The 13,300-nt window shown below is 33.0% G+C and overlaps 1 protein-coding gene across 1 annotated transcript in view; it reads right to left on the bottom strand.

Moving 5' to 3' along the window:
- LOC148629920 (uncharacterized) overlaps nucleotides 1–12,969 on the bottom strand; it is a 31,260-nt gene extending 18,291 nt beyond the window's left edge. The window contains exons 1-8 of the mRNA XM_088578468.1: nucleotides 12,858–12,969; nucleotides 8,221–8,403; nucleotides 7,430–7,505; nucleotides 6,583–6,743; nucleotides 4,169–4,357; nucleotides 3,603–3,721; nucleotides 2,349–2,520; nucleotides 678–814 (exon numbers count right to left, since the gene is read on the bottom strand). Of these exons, the coding sequence (XP_088434594.1) occupies nucleotides 678–814; nucleotides 2,349–2,520; nucleotides 3,603–3,721; nucleotides 4,169–4,357; nucleotides 6,583–6,743; nucleotides 7,430–7,505; nucleotides 8,221–8,403; nucleotides 12,858–12,969 (1,149 nt within the window). The remainder of the gene's footprint in view (nucleotides 1–677; nucleotides 815–2,348; nucleotides 2,521–3,602; nucleotides 3,722–4,168; nucleotides 4,358–6,582; nucleotides 6,744–7,429; nucleotides 7,506–8,220; nucleotides 8,404–12,857) is intronic.
- Between the last annotated feature and the right edge of the window lie 331 nt (nucleotides 12,970–13,300).

The raw sequence follows: 13,300 nt of genomic DNA, 5'->3' as shown, positions 1-13,300 counted from the left end.
TAATGTCATCGTAGCCGTTTTAAGTGACAAAACATGAAAAAAAAAGATCAATAACCTCGTTATCTATAAAATATAAAAGAAAATCGAACATGCACGGAAGTGGCACGGAGTTTATCTGCAATATAAAAAACCTAAGGTCTGGAATAATCGTTTATTTCGACCTGGAGAAAAGCTTACGGGTTACAATCCATTTAATTTAAGCTACAAACAAAGCATTGAAGTCATTGCAAAAGGTTGTCATGGTTTATGCGACGAAAATTGATGAATCCCTAATCAAACAAAAATATATTAGGTAAACAAAACTGTACAAATAGTATTTATTGTGCATAAGTTGTATGCTTACTTAAGGTCCGTTTATGGAAAACAGACATACACAACAAAGAACATAAAGTAACTAAAACAATACATGCACAGTAACCAAAGTAAATGAGCAACTCGGACTCCTGGAAAAACTTGAAGCTACGGTCCCCAAGAATTGTGTGACAAAAAAATAGGTCGTACACATGCACGTTCGTAGTATGGGCAATACTAAACTAAAACTGAATGCCAACTAATCAGGGGCATAAAAACTTCTCATTCTACCATGCAGCTAAATCCGATATGACTTATCCTGTTTTTGTTTTATTTTAATTGTATTATGATTCTGGTACTACATCTACAACCACAAACCAACTGACCTGATTGGGAACCACTGTTATTGACAGCTGTCCTGTGACCTTGTCATCTCCATCGTCACATTCTGCGGTTACAGTGTAGGATGATTTGGTGTCATGGTCAAACGTTATCCCGGGATTATTAGTGTATATCCCATAAGCTGTATATTAATAAGACACGTTTAAAACGAACTAGGAATACGAATCGTCACGGAATTTGAAGAAACAAATGTTTTGTACGAGTAATCAAGGGAACCAAAGTTATAACGGTATTCAAAAGAATGTAATCCAGGGACAAAGACCAGACATGGAAAACAGACATACACAACAGAACATAAAGTAACTAAAATCATACATACAAAGGAACAAAAGCAAATGAGAAACTCGGACGCCACTAAAAACTGGCGGCATAGACCAGGTGCACTGGTAGGGTAAGGTTCCTCTGTTTTTCTAGACGAAAAACTATGCCCCGTTGAATAAATCAGTTTTCAGGGTGCAGATGGATACACCATAACGATCCAAGAGTTCATGATGACAACCATAAGACTTCTGTAGTGATGACTTCAATCTTGTAGCAACATAACCCTGTTCCAGAAGCCTATTTGTTCGAGTTCTAGCGCGATACAAAAAGCCTGCGTAGTTTCGGCAAGCTCTGGCATAACGTTGTGATATGAACACTCCATACGCAGGTGCTGAAGGGATGTTGTCACAGATGAAACACAGATGAAAGGAAAGTTGACAATTCTGAATGAAAAGTCATCACGTTTGTCGTAAAGTTTGGTCAATATTTTTCCTTTACCATCGATTTCTTAGTGTAGGTCAATATATGAGGCTGACTTCGCAGTGTCTGCATTATCCTTTATCTCACGTTCTTTGGGGTAGATGCGATGTATCAAATCCCCGAAATTAGGATTGTTTAAAGATAATACGTCATCTAAATAGCGGAAACTGAGATTGAAGGATCTAGCCATACGATATTCTTTCTTTCGGATCACATGAGATATAAAATCAGCCCCATAAGAGTGAAAGGAATAAGTCAGCAAGGAAAGGAGCACAATTTGTCCCCATTGGAATACCGACCGTTTATTGAAAAATACGTCCACCACACTGTACAAATATGTTGTCGATTAGAAATTCCAGCATTTTGTAAATATCTTCCTCTGTATATTTGGAAGATGATTTGGAATTATTTCTTACAAAGTATGAGGAATCTCTATCAAGATCTATATATTTTCATCTAGGTGTACCTTCATTTTTGGAAAAACAACGATGTATAATGTTTTTAAGTCGGGATGTTAACTGAGTATGGGGAATAGAAGTCTACAGTGTTGAAAAATCATAGGTTTTAATGCTATTATATTCAGATAATAGTCTTGAACTGATTGTCTCCAAAATTGGAAATAACAGATATATACTGACTTTAGTTATGACAAAAAGGAAAGATTTGTAGCATACTTTAATTTCAAGAAAATACCATAAAACTCATAAATGAGACTCACAACCAAACTAAAAATCTCGAACGTAAAACGACCCCTTTGGCATCTTCCACAATCTAATAACATTTACTCCCATTACGATTTACTTAAATTGTTCCAAGCTCAATACGGATATAGCAGAGCAGAATATAACTCCCCTTTTTAGACTTACAAAAGCACCAACAACATTTTAAGACTGTAATAAATTACAATTACTTACTGCTTGTAGCAGGGATACTTTCGACTTTAAACGCATTTGTGTCTCCAGTTTTCATTGCGCAAGTAACGGGATCGGTAACGCTGTCAGTTGAACTAAATATATGTATTAAAGTATTAGCAGCTATGTCTTCATTGATATTAGCAGAATCTGGTAGGTCATGCATAACAGGAACCTGAAAATTAAATTAGAGGTTAACTTATGAAGCCTTATTTTCATATGATTATATCTTCAAAGGACAATACCAATACAAAAACTGTAAAAATAATATAAAATTGAAACACCATACGAAACTACGAAAAAGATGTGTATTTAACTTTTCATGAACATCCGGCTTTGATATACTTCTGATTATTAAACATGATATATATGATAAACATATTATTTTACTTCGTTAATGAAGTTTCTGGTTTATTTCATGATTAAGATTAATACAAACTGCAAGACAGTATTTGAAAACAAATTCAAGAGTTCATGTTTCTTATTGTGAAAGTACTATTGTTCGTGGGGTACCACTTTTCGTAGTTTTCGTGGGTAGATCAAACCACGAAATATGGTTCCCAACGAAATGATGATTTTCATTGATGTGTATAGTGAAAACATCAAAATCACGAACTGAAGAATCCCCGAACTTGCGGTTCTTCCTTAATCCACGAAAATTAGTATTCACGAATTGAAGTACTTTCACAGTATGTCTATTTTTTTATTTATTTTTTACTTTTCTTTCTTCTTTACTTTAGACCCTGTCACTGAAATAATAAATGTAGTCTTATGTCCGCATATCAATATATATTTCTTCATATGCCCTGCATATATCATTATTTTATCTCGGTTTCTTGGACAACTCATCGTTATCGAGCAATTATTGTTGGATACCGTTGTTCCTTTTTATCAAGCTGATGCTCAATAATCAGCATGAAGTAACTTCGGTATTCAGAAACTGATGATTTTGATAAGTTTGCTTGCATTTTGAGTTATAATTTTAACAAAATGCGAAAAGATATAATAGATTTGTTACAAAATTATGTGGATAAAGATCAATTAATTAACACAAACAATTCAACATTTTTAAAGTACATCAGCAAAAATATCAAATAAATTAATTTGGACTCAAACAATTTAATTAAAATCTTTCTTGTTGGGGTAGCCCTGCCATCGTCATATTTTTAAACCGTTGATAATGATAATTGCAATAACCAAGTCAAAAAGTATCAATGCTGTTATGGAACATTTAATAGGAAAGAAAACACAACATACTCTGTTAAGTATAATCACTTTCAATGTATCAGTTGCAGATTTTGTACAAGGATCTTCTACCTTGAGTTGGAGGTCATAGGTATTGACTGGTATTGGCACTGATTTAGCAGCAATATTACCTATCAAGGAAAATGAAAAAAAATAAATGCTGGTTTTCTCATCATATATTTCTGACATTATAATTTGAGTGGGATTTTTAATTTTTGATAATAGTGACTATTTACACTGAATTTAGATCTTTATTGTGACAGAAATAAAGCTAGGATAGTCATCCATTTATAGTGTCAAGAATTCAACATGCCATTATAAGTATTTACAAAATGACTCTTCTTTTTCTGGTCAACGTAACTAGGTCACAATATACTATTTTTAAGTAAAATAAAAAAAAGTCCTTGTATCTTTTTCAGTTATTTAAGGAATATGTGAAACATATCGCCACAACTTCCTTGTTAGTGAATACGCAGTCAACATACATGGTTATATAACTTTCGAATTGACAAGTTTCATTTCTTGTAATCTTTTATATACTTATTAAAAATGCATCAACAAAGCTTTATTTTACTTACTTGTACCAGTTGGAATTTCAAAATATATCAACCCACTATTAGTGGAAGATATCAGTGTCAGTGTGAGACTGCCAACATCCTCAGGATCATTGTCACTTGTAGTTATTGTTGACAAGACGTCATTGACGGATACCTCGTCATTGTATTTAGTTATATCAGCCTGAGTACTAGTGAAATGTGGTGATAGACCTAAAATAACATTTATAAATGTAACAATGCATAGTGATATATTTAACTATCGTTGAAGTATCATAATTTGTGGGATGCCAATTTTCGTTGTTTTCGTGGGTTTAGCAAACCACGAAACTTGGTTCACAACGAAAATGAATTTTCCTTTCGTTTGATTGATAGAGTTTCAAATTCATTAATTCAAGAATCAAGAATTCACCGACTGATATTTTTTTCCTAAACAACAAAAATTGGTACCCAAGAATAAAAGTACCTTTAAAGTATATCTGACATTTTAAAAACCATATAATCCAATGTTCCTACAATGCATATTTAAACTAGTCGAATTTGTTCCCATATTAAAGTATATTAAATGATGTCTTTTCCTTTTTTACAAAGAGTAATCAAGGGAACCAAGGTTATAGCGGTAATCAAAGGAATGTAATCCAGGGACAAAGACCAGACATGGAAAACAGACATACACAACAAAGAACATAAAGTAACTAAAATCATACATACAAAGTAACAAAAGCAAATGAGCAACTCGGACTCCACTAAAAACTGGCAGCATTGACCAGGTGCACCGGTAGGGTAAGCGTCCTCTGCTTTTCTCAACCCGTCGAGTTGCTCATAAAAAGTCAAGTCCGGGTTAGACAAACGAGGAAAGGAAAACTATGACCCGTTGAATAAATCAGTTTTCATGGTGCTGATGGATACACAATAACGATCCACGAGTTCATGATGACGACCATAAAACTACTGTAGTGATGACTTCAATCTTGTAGCAACATAACCCTGTTCCAGACGCCTATTTGTTAGAGTTCTAGCGCGATACAAAAAGCCTGCGTAGTTTCGGCAAGCTCTGGCATAACGTATGAGTTGTGATATGAACACTCCATACGCAGGTGCTGAAGGGATGTTGCCACACATGAAAGGAAAATTGACAATTCTGAATGAAAAGTCATCACGTTTGTCATAAAGTTTGGTCAATATTTTTCCTTTACAATCGATTTCTAAGTATATGTCAAGATATGAGGCTGATTTCACAGTGTCTGTATTATTCTTTATATCACGTTCTTTGGGGTAGATGCGATGTATCAAATCCCCGAAATTAGGATTGTTTAAAGATAATACGACATCTATATAGCGGAAACTGAGATTGAAGGATCTAGCTAAACGATATTCTTTCTTTCTGATCAGATCAACTATAAAGTCAGCCTCATAAGAGTGAAGGAATAGGTCAGCAAGTAAAGGAGCACAATTTGCTCCCATTGGAATGCCGACCGTTTTTTGGAAAACACGTCCACCACACTGGACAAATATGTTGTCGATTAAAAATTCCAGCATTTTGTAAACATCTTCCTCTGTATATTTTGGAAGATGATTTGGAATTATTTCTTACAAAGTATGAGGAATCTCTACCAAGAACTATATATTTGTATCTAGGTGTACCATCTTTTTTGGAAAAACAACGATGTATAATGTTTTTAAGTCGGGATTATAACTGAGAATGGGGAATAGAAGTATACAGTGTTGAAAAATCATAGGTTTTAATGCTATTATATTCAGATAATAGTCTTGAACTGATTGTCTCCAAAAGATCTTTCGTATTTTTCAGGATCCACATTGAATTAATACCACTACGGGAGTAACAAGTGTTGTGGTAGGACCGCAGACCCTCTTTGACAGTTGTGAGTATAGAAGTTAAAAGTTTTAAAAGAGGTTATACGGTATGCAATTCAAAACTTCAAGCTGAAGTTTATTAGATTTTAGTTTTAAATGAAAACTTACAACGTTAATTCGGTATTCGTGATGCAAAGCATATGGTTTTTAGGCGTAATGGTTTGATTAAGTGTAAAATAATGTTACAAATATGTGAATGTGCAAAAAGAAGTAACAACTTGCTTAAAATGTGTGTTGATCATATCTATTTTGCACCTTTCAATTGATTAAAGAATAAAGCGCTCTTCGTAAACAGAGGAGCTGTATCATCAGATGGTCTAAAAGCATAGTACGGCATACTTACATAAATCTGCCGTACTACCGCATAATTCATTTTAATGGTACAACTGTTACTTTATAACAAACATGATGTCTTTGATTCTCCCATTTATTATCCCAAGTAAAATACCAGCTTCTCCACCGTATGCAATTTTGTCTCTAAACACACACCCTGTCGCTAGTAATTGGAAAACGAATATTTGAAATTCTTTTACCAGCAATTGCAATTGTAATATTATATTTACCTCCTGTCACGTAAGCTCCGATTGCGTAGGTTCGATCATTTACCCCAGCAGTTGACCAATCAATGGACGTCCCATCAGCAACAGTTGATGTTCGGCCTGTCAATCTTTTCTGGTTACTACCATTATCCTTATAACCAACAACAAATGCCCCAGTATTATGACTGTAAAATAATAATGTTCTGAAGAGTGTGCCCATGGAAAACCATAGAATAATAGAATATGTGACACATGCCAAATGTTTAATAGAAATCATTAATTAGAGATCTGAAACTCATGTTATGTAAAATATGAATGATACTTTGTAATTTACTGAAATGGAAAGGAAGAAGATATTACATAGTTATTACTAGACACTTTTTGGATATAACTCTTTATCTTTTAATAATGTTGTTGATTTGATGGTGCACTAATATTTATCTCAGTCATCCACTTTCAATCTAAAAATAATCCTGCTCTTTCTGACATATAATGAGTTACAAATGACATTTGGTTGGATAAAATTTACTCTGTGCCACCCAACTCACTGGTGTCTACATGGGCAGTCTAGCATTTAATAGTTGGTCTAAGAAACAGTAGACCTAAGCAATAAATAAATGTTTAAAAGAACGGTCGAGAGGTATATTGGAGCATGGATTCAATTTTGAATGTAAAATACTTAAGTGTTTCCATTACGAAAATCAACTTGTGACTTTCGAAACACGATTTTAGTCTTGGAAGCCTAAATGCATATTGTACTTGAGCACATATAGCATTATTGTTGGTATAGGCCACTGAGATTAATACGAATTAGACCACTATGCAATTGACACTTTTATTAGCCAACGAGGTATGAAGATATTGTACTTACATGCCCATAACGTCATTGTTGTTCACTCGGATTCTATTCCCAGCGGTTATGGGTGCGTTTTCTTCTTTATCAGCATCTTTCAATAGAATCACCATCACAGGTATAATATAGATAATTGTTATTTATAATTTTTATCTTGAAATGAATAAATATATTTGATGTTGAGCAATTAATTTCCTTAACGACTCAGTATCTGATTATTGATTAAGCAGGTCTCGTTATTATATAAGCGAATGCCCTTGTTTTCGTTCAACCCAATGCAGTCCATATTTTAACAACATAAAAGAAGTAATGTCTCATTTTCCGTTTTTACTCATGATATGGTGCGTGATTAAATTAAAGCTTAATTTAAGACATTTCTAATCGATTGTATTTCCATCAAAACTTACGATCAACTATTAGGTTGATCTGTTTGATTTATAAGTAATGTCTACTTGGTTATGATTTTTTCATAGTCATTTATTATACGGCACCAACTGTTTCAAAACATGTTAACATTTTTTAAGCATATCTATTTTCACTTGTTCGTGTCATATCTTATGTTTGTCAAAGTTATGTAAACGTTTTAAATGATATAAAATCATTGCCATCATGTTAACAGCAAGACTGATATTGAATGATGAGTATTTTTTTTAAAAAGTAAGTAATTAGAAAACAAAATACTACAGTATAGATAATTATATTTTAAGAGAGTAATCTTAGTTCTCAAAAGTACCAGAAAACAGTAAAAAAAGACAATACAACACTATGACTATAATTGAATTTCAATAATTTAATATTTCAAAACATACTTGAAGCTGTCAATGTATTTGATCCTACCAAAGTCCATGAATTGGCAGAGTCAGGCCTCCAGACCTGCGCATCAAAAGAAACTGTGCTTGACTTATGGTCTTTATGTGCAGCGAAAAACCATTCACGGAGAAAGCCACAGCAGTCAAATTCGTAGTCACTATGGTCTAACAATATCATTAATCCTTAAATGAAACCACAGAGTGATTATTTTGATTAATTTGATATTGCACAAATCATTACTAAATTAATTGAACATCCAGTAAACTTCAGAGATGATTATATTTCATTATCAACTGCTATGTAATAATTTGGGTTGTTTAATTTTACCAATTTAATTAATGAGATTACGGTAGTGTTGTATCGGTATTATATTTTAACGAAAAAAAAACACATATATTTTTCTTTTAAATCAACGCAATACTGACTTATCATCGTACGTAACAATTGAGATATAATGATCACCCCAAACTGAATTTTCAGGCGATTGAACTCGAACTTTACGCTCAATATATGTACTCAGTATACGAGATTAGAGGATTGAGATAGACGAATATTTGAACGACCAAAGTTTTTTTTATCATGTAATGTAATTTTTTTAAAGGTTAAAAACATAAAATTATTTGTAGCAAACCCGAGTTTTTACCAAATTTAAAATTGGTATATATAGTAGTGGAAACACAACTCCACTAAATATCTGTAGTTTAATTGATGTAAATATTTTTGTTTTTTTTTTATATTTTGCATTGGCGATCGTATATGGTACTATATCCTTTAAATGACAGATTTATTTTTTTTTCTGAAGAAAGTTAGACTTTTAAAAAATATTGTAACACGAGCGGGGTTTGCCGGCCGACAGTAGCGGTCCCGTTCGGTTGACACTTCTTTTATTTACTCTCTCGTTTATCGGGATCATTATGATAAGCAAAATATTCAATAACAAGGAAAACAACTTTATTCTGGTCCACAAGTTTCCATAGCACAATATGTGGGAACATATGTAGTCATTTATAATAAGTACATTAAACAACTCATAGCATTCTCAGTGTGGTGGGGGAAAACTATCGGGATTTATAACGTCTAACCCATATTTCTTATTATAACTTAAATTATTTTATCTATATAACCGATATTGACCTTTCAAGATGTGCTTTTTTGGTACATTCAACTTCCAACACTGCCTATCTAACTCTATGAATATTTTGGCAAGTGTATTGGTTTTGCAGTTTCTGCGAGTTATCCGCCAATACACTGAGATTCTCTGTATTTATATACTCTGAAATTTCCTGACAACCAATAGTAAACATGAGTTGGATTCAAAAACTCCTGATAGCCGATAACAATTTACAATAAATGACAGGAAAAATCCTTAAATCTCAGGAATTCTGACAAAAATCCCGATGTCCCTTATTATATAGTTAGAGACAATAAATTTGCCTGAAAAATAAATTTAGTTAAAGTAATGGATTATAAAAAACTTATTATTACTTTAATTCTATGAAAGATAACTTAATAAATTAATAGTTTGACGTTAATTTGGGACTATAGCGTCAAAATGAAGACGAAGCGCGTACTAATTCGAAGAAAACTAATTCCTTTAAGTTTGGTTATAATTATCTCAAAAATACTTTAATAGCAATTCAAAGCAACTTGTGTAATGTAAAAATGAAAAATTTAACATGTCTTATGATTTTCTTATCATAATGGGATACGTTCACAACTAGTACCAATGCGAAAAATTATTTTTCATATGTGTTCACATGACACAAACAGCATGGCTAACAGCGAAATAAAAGTAGAAAAGTTGCAACATTTCGCAACAGTAAGAGTGTATGACACACAAATTACATAATCTAGGTAAAATATCAAGTTATTGGCTTTCCTTTTCACGAACTATGAAATGTTATATTAGTAAAAAAAATGCCAAATATCGTAGATGTGAGTACTCATCCCTAACAAATCAATTGATAATTTTGCACTTAATATTCAATTTCTTTTTGAACAGGTTTTTTTTACAATAAAGTTTATAAAATTAGTCGTTTTTGTTTTTTTCTGTTGTCAGTTCACCGGTTTATTACACTATGCATATGTATATTTCGAATAATAACATAAGGAATGCTTCATCTGCGTAACACACTCCTGAATCAGGGGTATGAGGAAATGCGTTTAAAAGGTCTGTTACAAAATTCTTTTTTTGGATATCAATCATTAGTTGAAAAATACTCAGTTTCTTCTAAAACAATGAGTAATGATTGTTTTTTTTTTTTTTTGTAAAATGTACTTTGTGCTGATGTGACCCCTGATTTACCGATTATGACAATAGCATGCAAATATTTTCTAATCACCACTGGTATGGTCACGCCGCAATGGAAGATTGAGGTTTAGCGCGCTGTAAAACCTAGATTTAACCCACCATTTCATCTGACGTGCCTGTACCAAGTCAGGACCATTGCGGTACCAACTGCTCCGGTGGTGTAATATCAGCTTTGCCAGATTTATTTTGGACTTGTCTTGATTATTAATTGGTTTAGTATTCGAAAATTTTGTTGTTACCCTTATCATAACAAGGAAACATTTATTATACTATAATTTCGGAAAATTAACTCTGAAAGAAATTCTGATTCATAAAATATTATCGAAATCCAAAAAATGTTTTGATTATAACAATACCTTTGTGTGTTTTTTTTATTATTATTCCCAATATACAGTTTCGACCATATTTTCAAATGCTTTTGTTTCAATAGTAATAAAAACTTGTTTTAATTGAATTTTGTTTTGATATGAAGTGTTTCATTAAACAACGATAGAGAGGTAATCAAAAAATTCTTTGTTTCATTTCATTTCATTTTCAAGCTAAAATATAAATTTCGCTTTTATAAAAAGAGATTCATTTTTGATGATGAGTATCTTTAATCATTGCATATTTGAGTTTTGAAATCATAGCAGGGAGAATAAGATAATTAAATTTATTTTCAAGGATATTTTACAACTTGATTTGAGGTGAAGGAATTGTCCAAGATAAAATTGTTCAAAAATAAGGGTTGAACAAACTTTACAGAGATGTAAAATTCTCATCAACAGCAATACTAACATTTTGAAACTACTTTGAACAACTACAAAAGTGTTCGGAGTTACAATATCTTATTCAAAAGACAGGTAGTGCCATGATTTCTTTCACATTTCCCGACTGATGCAAGACATTTCTCATTTGTACCTTGACATCTCTCAGTTCCAAGTTACCCCGTGCAGGTCCGGGTGTTAAAAGAATAGGCCTGCAGCAGCGCTAAGCTTGTCGTAAAAGGCGACTAAATAGTGCTCAGAAACCTAGCCGGGGGCTAGGCGCTCTGCCCACAGAGCAACTGGGATGTGTGCCCCAGGTGGTGGAATGGGGTACCCCTGGCGTGTTACATGCTGGGGTTGTCAGGCTATAATACGGAAAACCTGACCGCAAACCATAGTGGTGCACCGTGTTGGGAAAAATGCCACGTTCCTCGCACGTTAAAGAACCCTGCTGTGGTATTCGATAGGAGTAGGAACCTTTGCGCTCCGCCACAGGAGGCTAAATTGCCCGACCTTACCCATCCCCCTTTTTCCAGTGGCAATCAAAATTTGTCGACCCTATTATCCTTGTGACCCATCCTCTTTTTTCATTTCATGTTCATTTTATCATCCATTTCATGTTCATTGTCTGAATATAGCTGAAATATTGCTGCTCGGACGTTAAACCCCAACAAACAAACAGTTCCAAGTTGACATTTCTCTCTGTGTGAGAAATGTCAAAATAATTTCCCGGTTTTACAGTGGCATATTCGACATGTTGTGAATTCATTTTTATTGTTTCTATCTTTCGTGTTGTTCGTTAATTTGTGCATTTTCTTTTTAATTTCCTTGTGCTGTGCGACTTGTTCTTTGTCTGTAATTATTTTGGTGTTCCACCAATTTTATGCCTATTGATCCCCCTCTCCTGTTCCTTTGGTATTACTATAACGTCTTGAAAATAGTCATAAAATGTACATTTTAGTTCATAATAGGTTGTCGATTAACCTTTATTTTATCAATGTTCCAGATTCCATATATATTGCATTATCTTATATTTTTGGTTATTCCCTTGAGTTATATTACTTCACAATATAATTTCTTTTTACTTTTTCTTGGTAGATATCATATGATTGTAAGTACCGGCAGCAAGTTTATTCACAAGTTTGAACTGACCAACACCATATGCAAATTGGTAAAGGTAATAGTATGGAGAACAGTGTCGAATGTGCAAGTATTCCCCAAAACCTTGGATTGAAAGTCACTTTTAAGATAGCGAGGAATATACCGTTGTGGATTTTTTTCTAAAATATGCTTGCATCCTTGAATGCCCAAAAGGACTAGTCTTTCGACATGTATTTATTTATCCATGGTTACTTCGTATTCTTTGTTCTGTTATTTAAATAACGGCTCGAATCTAGGTTTTTTCACTATTCTTTTATTTGATTGTGAATTTATTAAGAGCTGCCCTTGGAACATAAGGAATTAAGAACCAAATACCGATAACTTCTAACAGTGAATGTGTAAAATCTGGATCTTATTGCGCTTTGGATGATTTTGATTTTGCTGAATTTCCGGACAATAATTGATATCTTATACGTACCAGTGTCGGAGTCTAAGTCTTTACTGTGTTTTTCTATGTCCCATTCGCCTACATATGTAAAGCCGTTGCTATCGCCACTGCATACACCAGATTCTGTTCCTAGATGACACATTAATGACAATATATAAGTATCGTCGCAGTCTCTTGCATAACAACATATTTGCGGATTTTCATTTTGTGTGTGTGTGTGTTCAAAAGAAAAAAAAGATAGTATTATTGCAAAATATTTATATTTAGCGGTGTTTTGCTCACATTCACATATTAAACCTATGTAAATTGAATTGCAAAAAAATAAGGCTACGTTTATAGTATAAAAATGATAATTTGATTTTTAAAATATATTTATTACGAAGTGTAATTCTCACAAAGAGAAAAATCGATGGAAAAACAAAAATAAGAAAAAAAAGCGTATGAAATTTTTGAACCATCAAAAGATGACGTAC

The sequence above is a fragment of the Perna viridis genome, chromosome 1 (genome assembly GCF_037379345.1).
Source record: "Perna viridis isolate PV_CMFRI_1.1 ecotype Kerala chromosome 1, ASM3737934v1, whole genome shotgun sequence".
Lineage (NCBI taxonomy): Eukaryota > Metazoa > Mollusca > Bivalvia > Mytilida > Mytilidae > Perna > Perna viridis.
Note: the sequence above shows the minus strand (reverse complement) of the source record. Positions and strands in the feature narration are given on the sequence as shown.